General features: G+C 42.1%; 3 protein-coding genes across 4 annotated transcripts in view; 2 read left to right on the top strand and 1 right to left on the bottom strand.

Annotated features, from left to right (window-relative positions):
* Positions 1-1,608: 1,608 nt before the first annotated feature.
* creb3l4 (cAMP responsive element binding protein 3-like 4) lies at positions 1,609-6,378 on the bottom strand. The gene is made up of 10 exons (XM_047042503.1): positions 5,981-6,378; positions 5,232-5,390; positions 4,695-4,962; positions 4,390-4,538; positions 4,051-4,140; positions 3,719-3,825; positions 3,478-3,546; positions 3,195-3,279; positions 2,977-3,070; positions 1,609-2,725 (listed from the first exon to the last, which is right to left on the bottom strand). The coding sequence occupies exons 2-10, from the start codon at positions 5,385-5,387 to the stop codon at positions 2,394-2,396; spliced, it is 1,350 nt and encodes a 449-aa protein (XP_046898459.1). The 5' UTR covers positions 5,388-5,390; positions 5,981-6,378; the 3' UTR covers positions 1,609-2,393.
* A 2,002-nt stretch (positions 6,379-8,380) lies between these two features.
* LOC124476828 (zinc transporter ZIP1-like) lies at positions 8,381-11,377 on the top strand. 2 transcript variants are annotated; one of them, XM_047034219.1, is made up of 4 exons: positions 8,381-8,688; positions 8,884-9,093; positions 9,346-9,476; positions 10,005-11,377. In XM_047034219.1, exons 1-4 carry the CDS (start codon positions 8,649-8,651, stop codon positions 10,713-10,715), a joined length of 1,092 nt encoding a protein of 363 aa, XP_046890175.1. In that variant the 5' UTR covers positions 8,381-8,648; the 3' UTR covers positions 10,716-11,377. The 2 variants fall into 2 exon arrangements, with proteins under 2 accessions (XP_046890175.1, XP_046890184.1); XM_047034228.1 differs by having other exon boundaries at positions 8,814-9,093.
* Positions 11,378-11,659: 282 nt separating this feature from the next.
* LOC124475543 (CREB-regulated transcription coactivator 2) overlaps positions 11,660-19,274 on the top strand; it is a 19,613-nt gene continuing 11,998 nt past the window's right edge. The window contains exons 1-9 of the mRNA XM_047032247.1: positions 11,660-11,885; positions 14,385-14,486; positions 14,751-14,864; positions 15,386-15,447; positions 17,713-17,781; positions 18,284-18,384; positions 18,791-18,817; positions 18,988-19,067; positions 19,204-19,253. Of these exons, the coding sequence (XP_046888203.1) occupies positions 11,709-11,885; positions 14,385-14,486; positions 14,751-14,864; positions 15,386-15,447; positions 17,713-17,781; positions 18,284-18,384; positions 18,791-18,817; positions 18,988-19,067; positions 19,204-19,253 (782 nt within the window). The 5' untranslated portion in view covers positions 11,660-11,708. The remainder of the gene's footprint in view (positions 11,886-14,384; positions 14,487-14,750; positions 14,865-15,385; positions 15,448-17,712; positions 17,782-18,283; positions 18,385-18,790; positions 18,818-18,987; positions 19,068-19,203; positions 19,254-19,274) is intronic.

Raw genomic sequence — 19,274 nt, 5'->3', positions numbered from 1 at the left:
TTAGGTGCATTATATGTGCCAACCCTGTGATTTACCTTCTGAGGGGTTCTATGTCTTTAGGGTCTGAACAACCCTATTTCCCAGAGACACTCCTACATCCACTAAGGAAATAAAAAAGGCTAATGGGAAAAAAACATATCCCACTGAATCAAGTAATTGCATGGCTGTCACAGCACTTTCAATGGTCCGTTTGTAGTGCATTGTGGCTTTATAAGTGTGGTGGATTGTGGACAATAGCCTTCAGTTCTTTGAGAATGCCGACCAGGTCTGCTACGCTGAGCCCTGTTATCATGGTACCTTTCTTGTAGGAGCCCACCTGTCTCACTTCATCAATTATCTAATGAGAGCAAGATAGAGGCATGTTAGAATCCCCACAGGCTTTGATTCTATGATCTATGTGTGCAGAACATCTATGCACACAGTCACACTTGAAAGGATATGTTTGTCTATGATGTTGATCGTTATTGAGACCAATTTCAAGATGTAAAACATTTTTTAAACATGTTCACTCACATGGAAAAACTTAGGCAAACTGCCTAATTGTACAATCTGTGTCATTTCAAGTGAATGAACCTTAAATTAGGCTTCTAAACTATTAGCACATAATAAAAAACTGAACAGTACTTGGCCGGGTTTCCCAGATTCGTTAAGAAGCACTTAACGCTCTGAGCTTCTTAGGAGCGTTCTAAGAACGCTCTAGAACGCTCTTAGAACGCTCCTAAGAAGCTCTTAGCGTTAAGAGCTTCTTAACGAATCTGGGAAACCCGGCCCTTGTCTGTCTACATCAACATGTCTCAAAGAACATGTCACCAAAACCACATAAAACATTTTTATGAAACAATGCTGCCACCAAGTGGTTGATTAGCATAACTCACGTAGGGACTGGATCAATGTGTATTTGAACGGCCAAGTTTGGCGTTATGGTCATATACAATGGGTTATGGACCAGGCCAGTGGGGCCGGCGCCGAGGGGCCTCAGACTGCCAGGGGGCCTCCAAGCCTCTGACTTCCGAAGGATGTTGAACGTCAGGGTCCTTCGTTTGTACAGCACACGCTGACCACTAGGCCCCTGGGTGCTGTGACAGGTTTACATAAAATAGCACCTACTCTGAAAAGGTAGGACTCCAGATTGGTCTTACATAGAGCTTCCCTACATGCCATCTCATCAGTATCTGCAACAGGCAAATGGAGTGGCAACGCTAGCTCGCACTGAAAGAAGAGGCACAATATACAATGAGCTTTTACGATTTTGTGTTCGTAATTGTTGAAATGTCATGATTAATTTAGCAGGTGTTTAAACCGTTTATTTACCTCGTCTTTTTTTGTTTGAAAAACTACCAAGGCACAAGTACAATTTCCTTCATTGTGGGCGTTCTAATCACTCGCAACATTGTGATCCTTGGCCAGTTTTACTATTGTGGTGCAGTAACCTTAAGTAAATTGGCGTAAGAAGGTCAAGAAAAAAAGAATTGGTTGGTTGGTTGTTTGGCGTACACAGAAATGTCCCTGTGGTAGAAACAATTTATCACAGCTGCTGCAAATTTACGCTAATTAATAAAAACAATAAAATAAAATAAAACTTTTAGTTCACAGTTAATACAACAGAACGGGCTTTTCAGAATTGTTCCCCTTTAATAAATATACAAAGTGAAGAAATATGAAACAGGACACAAAGGTCATCACCACAAACATGAAGATAACATGTTCTGTGTTGTGTACTAGACTGTTGTGTTATGCTTCAGATAAGGACATGTTTGGATTGCAGACACTATTTATCTAATAGGCTTGCGGGCCAAAGACCATTTATAAACACATGCATAAGATACGAGAGCTTACTTACACTGCAAAACATGTCTCAAGTGATTGTTTGGAGTCCAGAAAGTCACATTGGTCATTGTTTTTCACTTCATATAGAGTTATTTCCATGTTTTTCATCACCTTGTAAAATAGACTACTAAATTGGTTGTTTTAATAAACACAATTAACCTTATCCTACAATAAGACGATTTATTCCCACAACTATGATAAGATAATCAAAATGTTTTTAAAACTATATCTCTTGCATTTCTGAAGGAAGACATGCTTGTGGTAGGTTTGCATATGGAACTGAATTTACACTTACAAGGTCAAAACTGCAAGCATTATCCAAAATGTTTTAAATTAAAAATACAAGCAAAATCTTTGTGTGAGTTTCCCACACAATTTAGAAAATACCCTGTCAAACCATGACGACTGCTCACACAAACAAAGACTGAATTAAGGCAATGGTTATAGCAGTTGAATAGACTGGAAGGGGGAAAAAATCCTTACAAAACAGCAAAATGCTGGACATAAATATGAACGCTCAAAAATGTCCACCATACTGCACCATTTAGCTGCACCATGCAAACTGTTTACATTTCGTCAGCGTGAGCTGGTTTGGTGGGGTCAAGGTTTGTGCCTCCTTTGCCAGAAGTTGACATCAGACCCAAAGGCAAGGTTTCAGTCCGTCTGTCAACTAAAACAGAGCCGTTCCCTGGTTGGCTCTCCTCAAGGGCCATTCCCTCAGAGTCAGTGATTTCTGGACTTTCTATTGGTGGTTTGAGAACGCTGGCGATATCCTGTGAGTTTGATTTTCCAATGTCAGAGGGGACTGGTAAAGAATTTGGTTGGATGGTGGGGTTGTCCACATCATCTGCTATTTGCAGGGATGAATCCAGATCGGTGAGAATGTTCCTAGAGATGACTGAAGTTTTGAAAATTGAATTCAAAATCACATTCAATTACCATTTTACTAGGTTATATTTGTATTGATAACTTGTCAACTATTAATGTTTTAAGCAAATTCAAGCTGAACTTGAGCATGGACCTATGTACAGTAAACAGAGATACTTGTTTTGTTTATGAAGCATATCTTCACATAGTCTAATAGTACAGAAATAATGATTGAACATAGAAGCTGCACTTGGAGACATGGAGATATAAACAAAATATGACCTCCTGTTGGGGCATAGTCATCCTCTAAGACTGAGTTCCATCTGAAGGGGCTGTAGCTGGGGAAGAGGATGAGACCCAGCGAGAAGAGGATGATCTGGGGGACCACAGACAAACACGTGTAGACTACCAGTAGGTCAAGATCAAGATCTTCAATTGATGAAGATCAGACACTTAACACATAGGATCTTTATAATAATATGGTGTTTCATAAAGCCTACCATGATGCAGGTGCTGGTCTGTGCTGCTTTGGTGGCTGTCTGTTTGATCAGAGACTGCAGCCTACGCAACTGTGCCAAAAGAGACCTGCGTGTGCATACACACGGTTGTTATTTTTTGTACATATAATACTAAACGGAAAACTCAATATAATACTACGTTGAAGGCATACATAGTTTACTTGCTCTCAAACTACACACTAACTGGCTGGAGGATTCCATTAACACACATTCCACATTCCATGTAAAACTGGTTTGAGGTCAAAATATCCCTGTATATTCTTACATGTTGTGTTTCTCCAGCTGTTCCACTGTTCTTTGCAGCTCCTTGTTCTGAGATGAACACGCCGCCGCCCTGAGAGAAACACACAGTATTGCTGACTGGACGAGTGTCAACAACGGGCCTGTCACAGTGACTGAACCCACTTCAGAGACACACTGTACCATAACATAACAGTTCAACTCTTACAGTGCAATAGAAAACGCAAGGAAGTGAAGCGTAGTGAAGTGCTTCATAGGTATAATACCTGCCCTCCAGGCCGTCTACGTATTCCTTCTTCCTGCGCCTGCTGTCCTGCGCTGACTGCTTGTTACGGATTTTGCGTCTGACTTTTTTCAGGACCCTCTCCTCTGCCTTTAAGTTGAAATCAAGTTCAATGTTTCACTTAGTAAGGCGAGAATGTCAGTTTTGGAGAAGTATCTCATAAAGCGGCATTGTTAAATTGCTGACATTAAAAAAAATATATACGATTTTGTTATATCAGATATTAAGTGTATAAAGCATGCATGACATTGTAATTTATTGGGCCGTTGGTATCCGTGTTTCTTTCCAATCTCCTTCAGAGGGTCAACGTCTCACCTTGGTGAGGGGTAAGTTGTTGGGAAGAGAGATCCCTTCCTGATTCAGCAGCTTCTGTTCTTCCTCGGTCAGCTGCAGGTCTGGGTAAAGCTGATCAGGGGAGAAGAGAAGATTGGCTTCAGAAGGATCCACCCCACCCCCACTCCCCTATAATCCTATATAGGAACACTAGCTTCCAGACCCTTCCAGACCCTTAGTTTATCTCAATATGATAACTCGTGTCTATCTTTCCTATTTCATTTTGAATATGCCTCAGTCAGTAAAGATTGGCGGACATAATTTTGGTAGAGAATCATCCTGTTTAGCATACAGTTACCGTCCCTTGACAGGGAGACTCACCAGTGAGCTGTCTGGACTGGAGGGGGCTGTGTTACAAGCTGAAGATGTCAGAGAGCTAACATGGTCATAGTTCAGCCGGATGGCAGACACTGAAGGCAACTCGTTGACGATACATGAGTCTGACATAAGAATCTGTGAACTCCACTCATCTATGGAAGGAATGAGATGAGAGACGAGATGCAAAAGGAGAAATGGAGGAGAGCGGAGACAGGGTTGAGAGTTAAATTCCAGATTTGAATAAATCGTGCTGAAAATGTGTCAAACTCCAAGTGGTATTTATTCAAACGCACACCAAAATGTCTCACCTAGTTCTATGGATATGACATCAACACTGTGTTGCTGTGGCTCCTCCTTTATGTTGCCCAAGGTGCTGATGTCATAGACAACCTGATAGATAGTTGTCGGGGAGTGAGCAGGCTCAGCTGTAGCTACTGACACCGTGGTTTCGGTGCAGGGGTCTTCTGACTGGCTGCTGTCGCTTTCTGAGAGGCTCTCGTCAGGGGACCCAGAGGGAAAAACATCATTTGGGTTGATGGCATGAAGTACATCCTCTGACTCACTGTCTTTCAAACCCTGTTACAGAAGACATTTGGTAGTAAAATCAGTCTGAATAAAGTGACATCACTTATTGGAAAATGTGATTGATCGGTTCTTTGACCTGATTAAATCTTTTAAATGGGATGTTTAATTGTACAAATTGTTCAAAGATCATCACAAAAAGGTTGGATTATTCTTGAAGTATCTTTACAATAATGTCCTACAATGCTCCAGGCATTAGACTGGTTGGATGATGTTTGCTCATATGGTATATATTACACAAAGGTCATGATGCAAAAACATACACATTGTGGATCGATTTTCCATTCTTCCAGGATTTTCTCTGACGCAGTGAAGATTACATCGGAGCAAGAAAATGGGGCATCAAGACTCCAGGTCTCCCCTGCCATGATCTCTTCCTCTCTGTCCTGGAAAAACATCTCTCCGTTCTCTGCATCCATGTCCTTAAAAATATAATAATCTTAGCCTCTGAATGCAGTCCAAGTAATACCAAAATTAGTCTAGTCTGTCAACCTTATGCATAATTTTACTGCCCAAAAAGTTAGCTAAAAGCTAATAATGTAGTGGTGGTGGTGATTATGGTAGAGCACTATAGATAGCGTGTCAAAATGTCAACAAAGTTGACAGCCCTTTCTAGGGCCACTTTTACATATTCTTTCGCAAGAGGATATCAGCATCCTGGTATGACACACGTACGCACACACGCCCTCTCTGGCACGCACTAAAACACACATGGTCAAATTTGACAGGCCTATGTGTAATAACCTATAAAGTCCGATATGATTAATATATAAAATAGTCTAAGCAACTCGTGCTGCCGTGAGTAGGATACCTAAGATACGGTATGACGTTGTCTGACAACAAAGTAAGAAAATTGCTTTAATTGTACAATATTAGCTCCTAACCCAAAAAGCGTTTAAAGTTATAACCCCAAGTCACACCACGTCAACATAAGGATCCCTGTCAAGCCGGATAAACAGGAGTTACATTGTATTTAGGCACAGCCTCTCAAGTATCAGCGGGATCAACTTACTTGTAGCCTATCACTCTTTTAGAAGCGATTACTCTTCCGAGTCATCGGACCAGACATTCCCAAGTTATTTCCTTTAGTACCAAAATGCGAATTTATTTATATTATGCTCTCATTATTTGGGGGGAAGAACACAAGACAAACTCCAGTAGTCCAGCTGGCAATTCTTTCGTAAAACGTCAATCATTCAAGTGAGAACGTCGTGGCGTCATCGGGGCGCAACTATATTTTACCGCTGACACAGGCTACCATAGACATAACAAAGATATGCAGGCTACAATCTCGATATCACAAGCCTTCCGATTTTTGTAGAAAAAACATAGTCCTATTTTAGAAGAAGTCAAATGGATCTGACGTTGCTCAACAAAATCCTTGCGCTTATCTCCAGAGGCTACGAAAGTCGTAGAACCTCCCACACAAACGCCCTTGATTGGGCATTGTCAACCGAGTAACCAATAGACTTCAGAGTGGGCGTAAAAATAGGAGACGCATTCAGAACCATTGTAGTTTGACTTAAAGTTCTTTATATCCTATCAGTGTAAATATTCATACATTTCATAAATATGACTTATACCACTTTTAAGATAGGTCAACTGTTAGAAAAAGCAAACAAAAACTACATGTCAGATATAGCATTAAAACGCATTTCTACACAATTGATAATGATTGATTTTTATGACATGATTGCATCCCGTGTTTCACTTTTTTTCTGTTGTGAGAAGATTGACCTACAGACTTTAGTATCTACATTTCAACCAAGAGAACGGAAGTCCACAGTCAAGTCTAAAATCGCCTTTTGACTGCCAAACAACACTTATTTTTTAGTACTGCCAAACAACACTTTTTCTGCTCACAAGTTCCATTTTCACTTTCTCTCAGCCTACTGCATTCATAGAGACTGCATTGAACGGTCCACCTACGTAAACACCTTTCCGTGTTCAACGGCGGCGTCATTATATTGATCAGCGTAGCTCGCGTAGTGCAAGCGTAGGGTTCGGCCGAAGTTGAAACCGAATCCAGGATTCGGTGCATCCCTAAATATTATGGGCTACTCATTTTTTTTTAACTGTTAACGTTAGGGGGAGAGAGCTTTGCTACTTCACAGGTGCGTCGTTAGACCCTTTTTACTGGGGCACGTGCCCCAGTAGCCTATAAATATTAAAATCAAAAGTTTGAGTTTTAACAATTTACTTTATTAGACAATGCATTAATTTAGATTAATAATCACGAAAAAAATAAACGCAGTATCCCAATCAACGCTTGTAAAATTAAAGCAGTTTAACCGAAAACACAAACCAATGCATGTAGAATTCCATGTCAGCGCGCTCTTCTGAGTTTACCAAATAGCCACTGCAGCAGGTCCAGGTGTCGGACTTGGCACACAAGTCAGAATTGATAGACTAAGAAAATATTACAAAACGAAAGAGTTTCTAAATGATAGGCCTACCAATTATGTAATTGTGACAAAAACATAAAAACAATATTACATGAAGGTCAAAAAAACAGTATTTGCGCTCAAAGGAATCAGAAAAAAACGTGCGCTCTCGCATTAACTATTGATGTCCCTTTCAAAGCTGATATCAAACTTGCATCCCTGAACTGTGTATAGTGGGTTAACCAAAGGGAGTTGCTATAGCCTAGAAAAATAGGGATTTGAAAAGGGGCCTGTGCCCCAGTAGAGTTTTATGTCTAACAACGCCCCTGCTACTTCATAAGAGTAGCCTTTTATCTCTTCAGTCTAATACGACTCAATAATGTCAGGATCAAAGTATTTGGGGTAACATGGGAAAACAGAAGAGATCAACACAGAAGTGATTTTGCAAGAGCCAGGGCGGTAGACAGCTAATCCTGCTTCTCCCAGTCTGTGTACAACTCCCTATTCTAATCTGTTCTATACACGTTTTTTAACATTAATTAATGTGTCCAAACCCTAGGCCGTAGCCGTAGCCATGGAGGCAACATTGGGGTGGACAACTTACATTTGTTCTGATAATTTCGGACAGCGTGGGTGGTTGCCTGTTGTAGCGTAGCACATTTATATTTGTATTTATATTGTATTTATATATCAATATCTGTTTTAAAAGAAGAATCAATTAAAAGTAGGTTTATTCAGTCTTATGTATGAAGTAATTTTCAGTCAGATAGCTTCATGTGACATGGTCCTCTGTCATCCATGACACTTACTAATCATTTTATGTAAGTATTATAGTCAAAAATACAAATAATACAGTGCATGCATGCAGTACAATGCATTAGGCCAGGTAGCGTTCAAGTTTGGCAGGGACAGAATTCATGGAGATCAGGGGGATGCAATGCAACTTACAAGAAATCCTCCATGGTCCAACTTGAATAAAACCGGGATAGCCCCGCCTACAAACTCAACTTCACCATTGGGTCAGCTGACTTGCCAGACTTTTGATTGTAACTGAGTCATCACTTCCCGTAGTGGAGGCAATTCTTAGCTTTCGGCAGTTATGTTTCCCACTGAAAATAGTTTTTTAGGATTAGCGATGGAACAGTAATTAGAAAAGTTAAAGTGTAGCCTACGCTCTTTCTAATGACCGGTGATATTACCTTGTTAAAATTCAAGCGACGCTGACACTTTGAGATATACGCCACGAGCCTTTCCTCCAAGTTACTAAAAACTTGGACGTGTTGTTTTTTCTTTCGGATGAGGAATAATTACATGTGCGATTATTTTATCGTATTAGGTATGTACGTTTGACAATTTTATCATCCTAGTCTATTTAACTCATACAATTGAGTCAAATGAAGTGTCAAAAAAGTAATGTTCAAATTTAGTCTGACTTCACTCATTCACATTCACTCTATGCAGGTTCTACCAGCTTTTCCCTTCTAAGTCAAACACATGGATGGCGTCTGAGTGTTACCTTGTATCTTCACAGTCAAAAGTGCCAGGAAGATGGCTCTCCAAAAAGGTTCCACCCCTGTACACTCACAGGGATGGGAATTTAAACTGCAGAGTAACCCGGCCACTGTTCCGAGCCTGGAGATCAAACTGGGAGCTTTAGTAATGCTTCTCTCCACCACTCTGCTATGTGGTTTCATACCACTGTGCATTGTCAGAGGAGCAGGGAGGTGCAATGTAGCCCCTGGTGAGTTATGCTATTCATCCGTTCTGTTTGGAGAACTTAAATAAATAAGTGATTTGAATTGAAAATCCTTACATCGTTGTGAGACACACCTTAAGAGCATCCTATCATTGTGCACACATGCTGAGATGAATCAATGAATTGGAAAAGAGGCTAATGCCTAATTGACTGTAATAACTAGAGGCTGCTTTGAGCCAAGTCATCTGAAAACACTAATAAGAAGTGTAACCATGAACTGTCTGTGACATTTTACAGCAATGCGTCACAGAGTGCTGAGTTTGGTGAGCTGCTTCGCAGGCGGAGTGTTCTTTGCCACCTGCCTCTTGGACTTGGTGCCTGACTATCTAACTGACATCAATGATGCATTCCGTAGCCTTGGCATCACAGTAAGAAATCTATAATTTTTCTACTTTTGATTTTTGACGTATACAGTATTAATATTTATCCACTGTTTCCTAGAGAGGACGTCTAGCACCTTATTGGTCTTAAAATCACATATATCAAATCAAAAGCACAAAAAAGGGTGGATCCTCATACAGTATATCAACCTATCCGTAAACTTCAGTTTTAACTTAATGTTCATAATATATGGGTTTTGATGGCCTTACCCATATTCCTTTTTCGTTATTGACCGTATCCCTCAAGTCATGTCAGATCAGAGACAAAGAGCAGCACTCTGGGGTTCTGACACCTACTCAGCACTATCACTTACTCAGCCTGATGACTGATTAGCTTTGTGAGTGACTCATTTGGCTGTATCAGTGTTGCACTGTGCTGTGTGTTTAGCATGACTTTTCTCCACCTCTTGTGGCTTAGTTGGGCATGAGTCCTTGACTGTAAAGCATCTGGCTGATTTGTATTTGATCTCATTATATTATTTTTCTAATGTGAAATGAACATTTCCTTCCATCCAGCTCCAGTTCCCTCTGCCTGAGTTTATCATGGCAATGGGGTTCTTTCTAGTCTTGACCCTGGAACAGATAGTCCTGGCCATAAAAGACCAATCACATGATCCCTCTGAGGAGAGACGAGCCCTATTGGTGGACCCAAGTGTCCAATCATATGACAGAGACGGTCCAAGACAGCACCATCACCACCATGGTAGGGAGGAGTTTGGGGGCTCCAGGAGTTCAGAGGAGGGGATCCATCTTCATGTGGACCTCAACTCGCATTCAGCCATCCGGGCCTTCATGCTGGTCTTCTCCTTGTCCCTGCACTCTGTGTTTGAGGGTTTGGCAGTGGGCTTGCAGGAAGACAACCAACAGGTGTTAGAAATATGCCTAGCTTTGCTACTTCATAAGAGTATTATCTCCTTCAGTCTGGCCCTCAAGCTGGCCCAGGGCCAACTACGACGGGCAGCAGTGACAGGCTGCATCCTGCTTTTTGCTGTGATGTCCCCATTGGGCATCGGGCTGGGCATTGCCCTAACCGAGACCAAGTCTTCCCCCCAACACCAGCTAGCAAGAGCCACTTTAGAGGGCCTAGCATCAGGCACCTTCATCTACATCACCTTCATGGAGATCTTGCCCCATGAACTGGGCTCCCCTAAGAATCGCATCCCCAAGGTGGCGATGTTGCTTACTGGGTTTGCAGTGGTCACAGGCGTCCTTTTTATCAAACTGTAGGTAGTCCTGAACTCAAGTCTACCAAATCTGAATAAAATAACACTAGGATGCGATGCCAAAGAAGAAAGATAATGCAGATTGTCAAATTTGTGTTCATTAGTATGGCATTAGAAAATGCTACAACCACATTGTCTTGTGCAACACAAAAATGCAGATTTGTCTTTCAGAGGTCACACCTGAAGTCACAAAAAAATCACACCTGTAATACTCAGAAAAAATGCCAAATAATGTGGATATAGAATTATTTCTAAGGGTGAAACAATGTCTTTTTATATAATTAGGCCAATTATACTTTTTTCCAATTTACTTATTGACAATTAGAAACGATCTATTTTTATGACCAACAGCCAATTTACAACAATTGTTCAATGATAGTTAAATAGCCTGAAAAAAGAGCAAATAATTAATATATATATATATGATCTAATTTGTTCAATTAATGTGTCTTTATGATTTTTTGTATATGATTTATATGAGTTGTGATATCTTTATGTCCAGTGCATTTGTAGCTACAATACAGTTGGCATGTACAATGTAAATGCTGTATTAATTGAATGTGTGGTCTTTGATTCGTTTTCATTCTCTTGCAATTTGTTGTCATGTAGCTTCATTATCATTGTAGCCTGTCCTCACTGAATATTTGATTAAACGTTTTCACTAAATACTCTTCCTACTTTCTAAATTGTGATATACCACTGTTTATGTAGAGTAGGGCCTAAAGGTAGCCTAAATAAAACTACGTTATTCGCGAGGTTGAGTGCATTAATCACCTCGACCGGTTTGAAAATGTATAGTCGTCTGAGTAATATTACATTGTAGTTTTAAACAACTCTTAATAATTTTGATGCGATCTCTTCTAAGCAAGGAGAAGAACTAGGCTACATGCCCAGAGATGGCATGTGAGGGCGCTCTCACATTTCCCTCCCCTTGCCCTCCTCCCACACAAGACGGATCATCTCATTGCGCGAAGCTATTCAGCAACTGTCGGCAAAAATGTCTGCTACGGCGGGTGCAGGCGGTTGTGGACCCGGTCCAGGACCCAATTCGGGTGCCGGGACAGCGGCTTCAAACCCACGAAAGTTTAGCGAGAAAATAGCTCTTCATACCCAACGTCAGGCCGAGGAGACTGCTGCTTTTCAGGAGGTTATGATGGACATCACTTCTACGAGGGTAAGCTGGAGGAGGCAAGAAAAAAGCTGTGAGGAACACGGGCCTGGGGGGGGGCTTGTCAAGTCAGGAATAAAACTGGTCGCCGGACCGAGGCAGGTCTTCCAAAGCTGATCACTAGCCAGCTAGCTAGATGTCAAGCCTACCATTATCTTCACACTTGGGCATATATTTGACAAGTAGCTAATGTGCAAAAAATACAGAGATGCTGAATTTTCGATGTGATGTTCACTGGAGTGATCCAGCTAGCTTCCATGTCACACGCAGCTAGCAAGCCGTGCTCTGTTTACGTTGTGTTGTAATAATAGTAGCTAGCTAAATAATTAGCTCAAGATTAATGTAATTCAGCTTTTTGGTAGCAAACCAGCCAGTGCTTTACAAAAATAGCATAGAGAGTCAGAGTTGATTATTTAGTAAGCTACAATTGTGGTTTAGCTGGCTACTTAGCAGGCTATCAAGCATGTTTAACAATGTTAGCTCGCTAGCTGGCAGCTGTAATCAATCACTGACTCCGTTGACGTAAAGTTAGCCTAGCTAACAGTGGCTAACGTATTACTGCAGTTAGAGCTAACGCCCGGTGAACTAACGTGACACTGATATTTAGCTTGTTTTTGTGTTGACATTGTGTGTGGAAAAGCACTTTTTCGGGTTGTTGGGTAAATGGTGTTTGATAAGATTATCCTGGTTGCCAGCACCGAACTGTTGAGTTAAGTTGTAGCAACAAGTGGAGCTGAATAAGTATTGACTGGATTGGATGCACAGATGGCACCAGCAAATGTAGCTATCCTCAATGCAGCTAAATGGCAACATTATATACAAATGTTTGTCAGCTAGTCTCAGGACACACCAAAAGTTATCAGAACCTAGTCGGGCACGATGCTAATGAGACGTTTGCAAATGTCAGTTATAAGGACTTGATATAGTAAGTAAAAAAGTAGGAGTATATATCTGTGGTTTATAACATGGACAATTGGCAAGTTTGCTAAGTTACCTATTTTAGTGTGGTGAAGAAATGACTTGGAGAAGAGGAGGGGGTGAAACCAAGCAATGCGGTGAAGACACTCATCCTCCCATAAATCGCATTGTTGGCCGCGCATTCAAGGGCTTTATTCTCTTACTGGCATCCCCAATCCTCTCACCCACCTACACACACCACCACCACCACTAGTCCTTTCATACATGGTGACCCCCCCCTCTGCTGTTCCAGCACAGTCACTGCTGGGAATTTCTTTGAGACCCTGTCCTTTACAGCCTCCCCTTCTAATAGGCCTTCACTCTTTACTGCAATACTGTGGGGGGGCGGTCCAATCAACCTAATAGCAAAGGCGAATGGCACGTCAAAAGGGAATTGCTACTGGTGAAGGGAGACTGAGCACCCTGCAAAACCTGTGTGTGTGGACGTGCACATGTCTTTGGATGTGCCACTGTCCTGGCTGTTTATTATTGCTTAAATGCAAGTGCCTGTGTTGAGGGAGAGATTGCTCATGTTAGATAATACATTTAGAGAGGATGGGCCAGGCGCTTTATTCGTTTTCTTTGTATGAATGTGGTTGGTTGGACAGGGTGTCTGTCTATGAAACGAAGAAACGGGGTGGCAGACCTTTCCATTTAGCTACATTTTCAAACCATTCCACATAACTTTGGTTTGCTTGTCTTGACACAAGGGATGCAATATGTTAGCCTTAAATGACAGGTAAATAGTTTTTGCATATCTACAGGAAGTTATTAATGAATTGTAAGAAAGAGATGATCTACTTAATGCTATCAAGAGCGTGTTCATTGGATTAACTATTGGGCCCTCCCACAGTCTAGTCCTGACATTTTAATATGTTGATAGTGCAGATATAGCCCAGGGCCAAAGGGTCACATTGAGAGATAGACAAAGCAGCATTTTGTCACTGGCCCTCCCCCATGTAAATGGATTTTATAAATTCCATTGGAAAGGTCTACGTTTATTTTGTTATGTTTTTTCGAGAAACAAACAATGTTTAATCATGATTGACATGTTTCATGTCTTGGAATAATTAAGTTGTTCCACATTCTCATAGCCTCATGCCCCACTAAAAATAAAGACCTGCCTTAATAGTTTTTTGACATTGGTACATAATCACAGTGTATGGCAATAACTTGTAACTAGTAATGCATGATTTTATAATCGTCCTATTAGATCTATTCCCGCTTCCACTTATGAATTGACTACAGCTGTCAACTGCTACAGCCTAATTCTTAGCTGGCCAGCTCAAAGCTCTCAGCGTACTGTTGCTTCATCTCAAGGCTGAGTCTGTACCTAGCAGTTTTCCAAATATATTCTTAGTTGTCAAGGTCACAGGTCCCACTGTCTTTCTTCAGAAAGTTGACTCTTTTGTGCTACATATTAATGTTGAATGAAGATTTGGTGGAGAAGAATATGTTGGCCTACATTCTTCAATCGACGCTACGGGCCCTGTTTTGTAATATTGTTTCTCTCACTCTCCTTGTCCTTCCTTTCCCCGTCCTCTCTAGATACAGGCTCAAAAAGTGCGCTTGGCCAGAACGCAGGGTCCGTACTACGGCGGCTCCCTACCCAACGTCAATCAGATCGGCAGAAACACGGGGGACTTTCAAGTAAGAACTGAGCTACAGTACCAACCTGTTCCTCCTCCTCTACTTTATCAGCAGCGTTTCATATTGTTTTAACTTTTTTATTGGTTGTGCGTCAGTAAAGCTAACATTACCCCCACTTGATATAAAGTTATTGAACAACCAAATGACCTGACCCTTATGAAGCAACAAGTTTTTCAAATTCTTTATGAAATTTGATCTGCAACGACTTAACAGATACCTTGATCCCTCCCTCCCACCACTTTTTTCTTCTTCTTTCTCCTTTAGGGGTCGTTCCATTCTAACTTGGACTCGAGCCGCTCCACGAGACACCATGGCCTGGTGGAGAGAGTCCAGAGAGACCGCAGGTTCATCTCCCCTGTGCGTCCCTACAGGAGACAAGTATCCTTAGGCATTAGCACAGACCCCCAGAGATCAACCACACACACACACACTGGGGCCATAACAACTACATGAAACCCTTGACCACAAACAAGAGTATTTGTCAAATCTTCGACAGTTGTTTTTCTTTTGTCCGTTTTTCACACATTGGTCTTTTTGTTTGTTGTTTTTAATAGCTTTAACCTTTTTTTTGTGATAGCAGGACATTTATCAAGATTGGCAAACATAATAGCGTCACAATGCTGCTAGGAACATCAACAAGTTCTATGCCTTTGGATCAACTTTGTGCTTCTGGTGTTGTAGAAAGCGAGACCAAGGCTGCAAGTTTTCCCAAAACATTTATTGTTTCAAATCATTTATAATTTGTATTTATTATAAAACAAACCTCTTTGTATTTCACACAACCTGTATTAATATTGTGCATGTTGTCTGATTTTCTGGTTGCTTCCTTGGTTCCCCCCCCCCCACCACCACCCCCCATAATGCATTTCTGTGGTTTCCTTGACCCAAGTTCTTCTCAGGTGGACAGCTCTCCGTACAACTCTGCCTACCTGTCCCCTCCCCCAGACCCCAGCTGGAGAAGGTAAGGATTCAAATCCATTTGTGCCCGGGGACTAGGCTGTCCACGGGGATGCCAGTTCGCTTGTTTTGTGGATGCACCAAGCCTGGTTTTTTGTTCCTCTACTATGTTTGCATTTTGCAAGCTTGAAGCTCAAGAAAACAATTCACACTACTAACGCTGACTAACAGGACAGACTAACAAGAGCTTTACTTTAGTCAGCTTTTCTTCCTAGGCCTTTCTTGAGTTGCCTCCCAGAACGCACAGTTATCTTCTTTTCAGTTGTTTTTTTTCTTCTGGCTTTTCCTCTTCTACTTTATGGCATCAAGGATATGTTTTTCCCCTGCTTTACTCCTTAATTTTTGACCGTCCACTTTCTTTGAACTCTTCCTCCTCTCAGATGGAAAAGACACAAAGAGAATCAAATAAAAATGTATTTGTATAGCCCTTTTTACAAGCCATGTCACAGAGGGCTTCACATACGCCCATATAACTGCACCTCTGCCAACCTAAACCCTCAAGGAAGGCAAAGAAAGTCATACAGCAGCGCAGTGTCAATGGATGCTGAAACACCAACATCCAGTGTTCAACTTGGGTCAGAGTTGGTAAATGTCAGTTTAAGCAGAGGTAGCCACAGGGCTGGGGACTGTGATCGGCGCAGCATCACAGGCAGTGCAGCATCACAGGCAGGGGGATAAGGAGAGGGACCGGGAACCCGCTGTTGTCCGTCAGGGAGACTGGTGTCCACTTGGCGACTAGATCCAGCTTTGGCAGACTGTCACAGATTGATGTCCACTGGCGACCAGGTCCAGCGTTGGCAGACCGCTGACCAGGCAGATGCTGACAGCTCAAACCCCCCACACCAAAGGGAGGTGTGGAGGTGGGACAGAGAGAGGAGAGCCGCTTGTAACAGACTAGTAACAGAAACAATAACAGTAACAATATACAGCAACAGGTTTACTTTATTTGTAACATCAAGTCGGGCCTCCATGGACTTATAGAAGCTTTATTTGTAATTTAAAAGTTATATATGATACATATACAGAAAAAACACACACTTCAGGTGTACATTAAAAGTACATACACACACACAGCAGTCGTATAACTGACTAAACAAAAAAGCTTTGAACCTAACTTTGAATGTCGAAACGGTATCAGCCTCCTTAACTGAGACAGGTAATTTGTTCCAGAGAAGAGGTGCTCTATATGAGAACGCCCTGCCTTCAGCAGTTTTTTTTTTTTAAATTAATTTTGGGAACCACCAGATAGTCTTGGGATCTTAGTCTCCTTACGGGGTTGATAGGGTGCAAGAAGACCAGAGAGGTATAGTGGTGCCAATCCATGTAGAGATTTGTAGGTTAGTAGTAGAACTTTGAGATCAGCTCTGGCTTGGATAGGGAGCCAGTGTAGAGAGAAGAGAGTAGATGTTATGTGATCATACTTTCTGGTTCTGGTCAGTAGTCTAGCAGCAGCATTTAGTATTCAGCATAGCTGCATTTCAGTAGTCTAGCAGCAGGCTTTGACCTGCAATCTTCACCACTCTAAAAAGCTCACTCTATCAAAGAAAAAAAGATGATGCCGTTTCCAGACATCTCACAAAACACCTTTGACGTACAAATGAAAACGAAGGCTGCCTGAAACCCCATTTTATCTGCCCTGCCGGCTGAAATGCTGCGCTTTGGGAAAATGGCCGCCATCAATCAGGTGAATGGAGTGGCTCGCAGACCACTGACCATGTCAGCAGAAGTCTGCTCGAATTCCCCCAAGATCAGCACGGAAGGACAGCAGGCTCGCAACACCGACAAAGATCCTCGTAAATTCCCCTGACATAAACCTGACTGATAGGTCGAACCGGTGTTCTGGTTGCCTAAGAGTAGAATAACTTTTGTTACGTAACTCTGGCAAGTCTCACAGATGCACTTGAATCACACTTTGCCACTGTAAAAATGCATACACATACACACACTGCTAGCTAATACTCGCCGCATACTTGCATGTGTAGAAAGCTCTGCTCTCATTTACACACTAAGACTAGATCAACTGTTGTCTCTTAGTGCTGCCTGTGTCCGCCTACATCAGCGGAGTACAAGGGTGCATTCCAGTTCCCGTCCTTGCGCTTTTTTTGCATGCTTTCTTTTTTTCCCTCCCTCACTTCTTCATCTCTCTCTTGCGCGCCGTTCCTTTTCCAAGCCTACGTTTTTTTTTTCTTTTCGTTTTTTTTTTCTTCTTCTTTGTCCTTTTCTCTTCTTTTGGAGAATAACGGTCATCTGTTTGTGTCGATCGTGAAAGGAACTGGTCCGGCAACTTCCCTGGGGACAAAAGCCAGTTGTTTCGGCTGCCCACCACAGCACTCAACAGGTGACTCCCTCCCCTCCTTCCTCTCTCCATCCCTTCAGTCTCTTCTATACAACCACTTGGTATCTATGCCCTGACCCGAGCCAGGAAGACGCTCCCAGCCAAGGCTGGCATGACATGGAGCTGTGTTGTATGGCTACCGGGTTTAAGCGACCGGAAGTCGGGTCTTCTACAGACTTGGCTGAAGTGGAGTCGACACTTTTTTTTTTTTTTTTTGTGTTGCTCAGGGGGTGTTGAGATCTATACCATGGATTAGGGTTCATTGTAGTTGGTTAGATTCTGTTTTCTATGTATTTGGATTTCTCCCTCTTATTCACTCGTCCCCAGTAGATCCCAGGGAGTCTTTGAAAGGAGCGAGCCCTGGGTCGAGGCGGAGAGAGAGAGATAGAGAGCGGGAGGCTCTCGCCCGGCCTCTTTTGCCTCTCCACGCAGTCTCTCTTCTCCCCTCATAAAACAACTCTATTCTGGAAGCAGTAAGTAAGCTGAAACCTTTGTCCCTGTGCAGGACAAACTCTGACTCGGCACTCCACACCAGCGTGATGAACCCGCCTGCAGGGGACCCCTTCAACGCCGGCCACAGCCTCACCCACCAGGGCAGACACACCGGTGACGACATCCAAATTAGATACCCTGAACTCATGAGGAGGGGAACGTCCCGTCTCTTCTGGAGACACTCGATGGAGCTCAAAGTAGCATATTTTTGGGGCCTTTTCTGGCCCTCTTAAAACGTGTTAAAATATGGATATTAGTGGGGAGTGGCTACTCTCCTACAACGTTTTATAATGGAAACTAGGAGACTGAAAATGACAACTTCATATTTAACCGCCGATTGTGGAACTAAAAGCAACTAGAAGCATAAAGTGTCTGTTTCCTTTCATAGCAGGCCACATAAATGTACTTTGTTATTTTCAGTTCCTTTGCTTGGAAACATGTATGAAAGAACTGTGTAGTTAGAAGTTTGTCCAATTTGTTATACAAATCCTGACTGTGTTGTCTGTCTGGGCTACTCTAGGTCAGGGAGAGGGAGAGGGCCGAAGAAGTAAGTCTGACTGTCAGACTGACAATGTCTACTGACACTCTATTGCCTGTTTCCACTATACACACACACACACACAAAACTGCACAAGGACACTATCTAAGCAAGGAGTATCAGTTTAACTGTGTGGACAGTCATTTAAAAATTTGATTTTTGGTGTGCTTGTCTTTCAGTGTTCCCTTACCCGGTTCCCCCCATAGAAGAGAATGTTCTAGACGAGGGCAAACTCCTCAAGCCTTGGGACACGAAAAAAGTAAGAACAAATAAAATACTCAACACCAACCATCACCACTATGCACTGTGTTGTATTTGCACTCTATTGTTTAGTGTAAAATGAAGCACATTCATTTTGGTTTTCGGACACTACTTTTTTTTCACGTTCTCTGTAGTTGCCGCTCCTCTCGTCACGTCCCAAATCCTGTGAAGTTCCTGGCATCAAGTAAGTCTGACGTCTTCGAAA

This window comes from Hypomesus transpacificus, chromosome 2 (genome assembly GCF_021917145.1).
Source record: "Hypomesus transpacificus isolate Combined female chromosome 2, fHypTra1, whole genome shotgun sequence".
Classification (NCBI taxonomy): domain Eukaryota; kingdom Metazoa; phylum Chordata; class Actinopteri; order Osmeriformes; family Osmeridae; genus Hypomesus; species Hypomesus transpacificus.
Note: the sequence above shows the minus strand (reverse complement) of the source record. Positions and strands in the feature narration are given on the sequence as shown.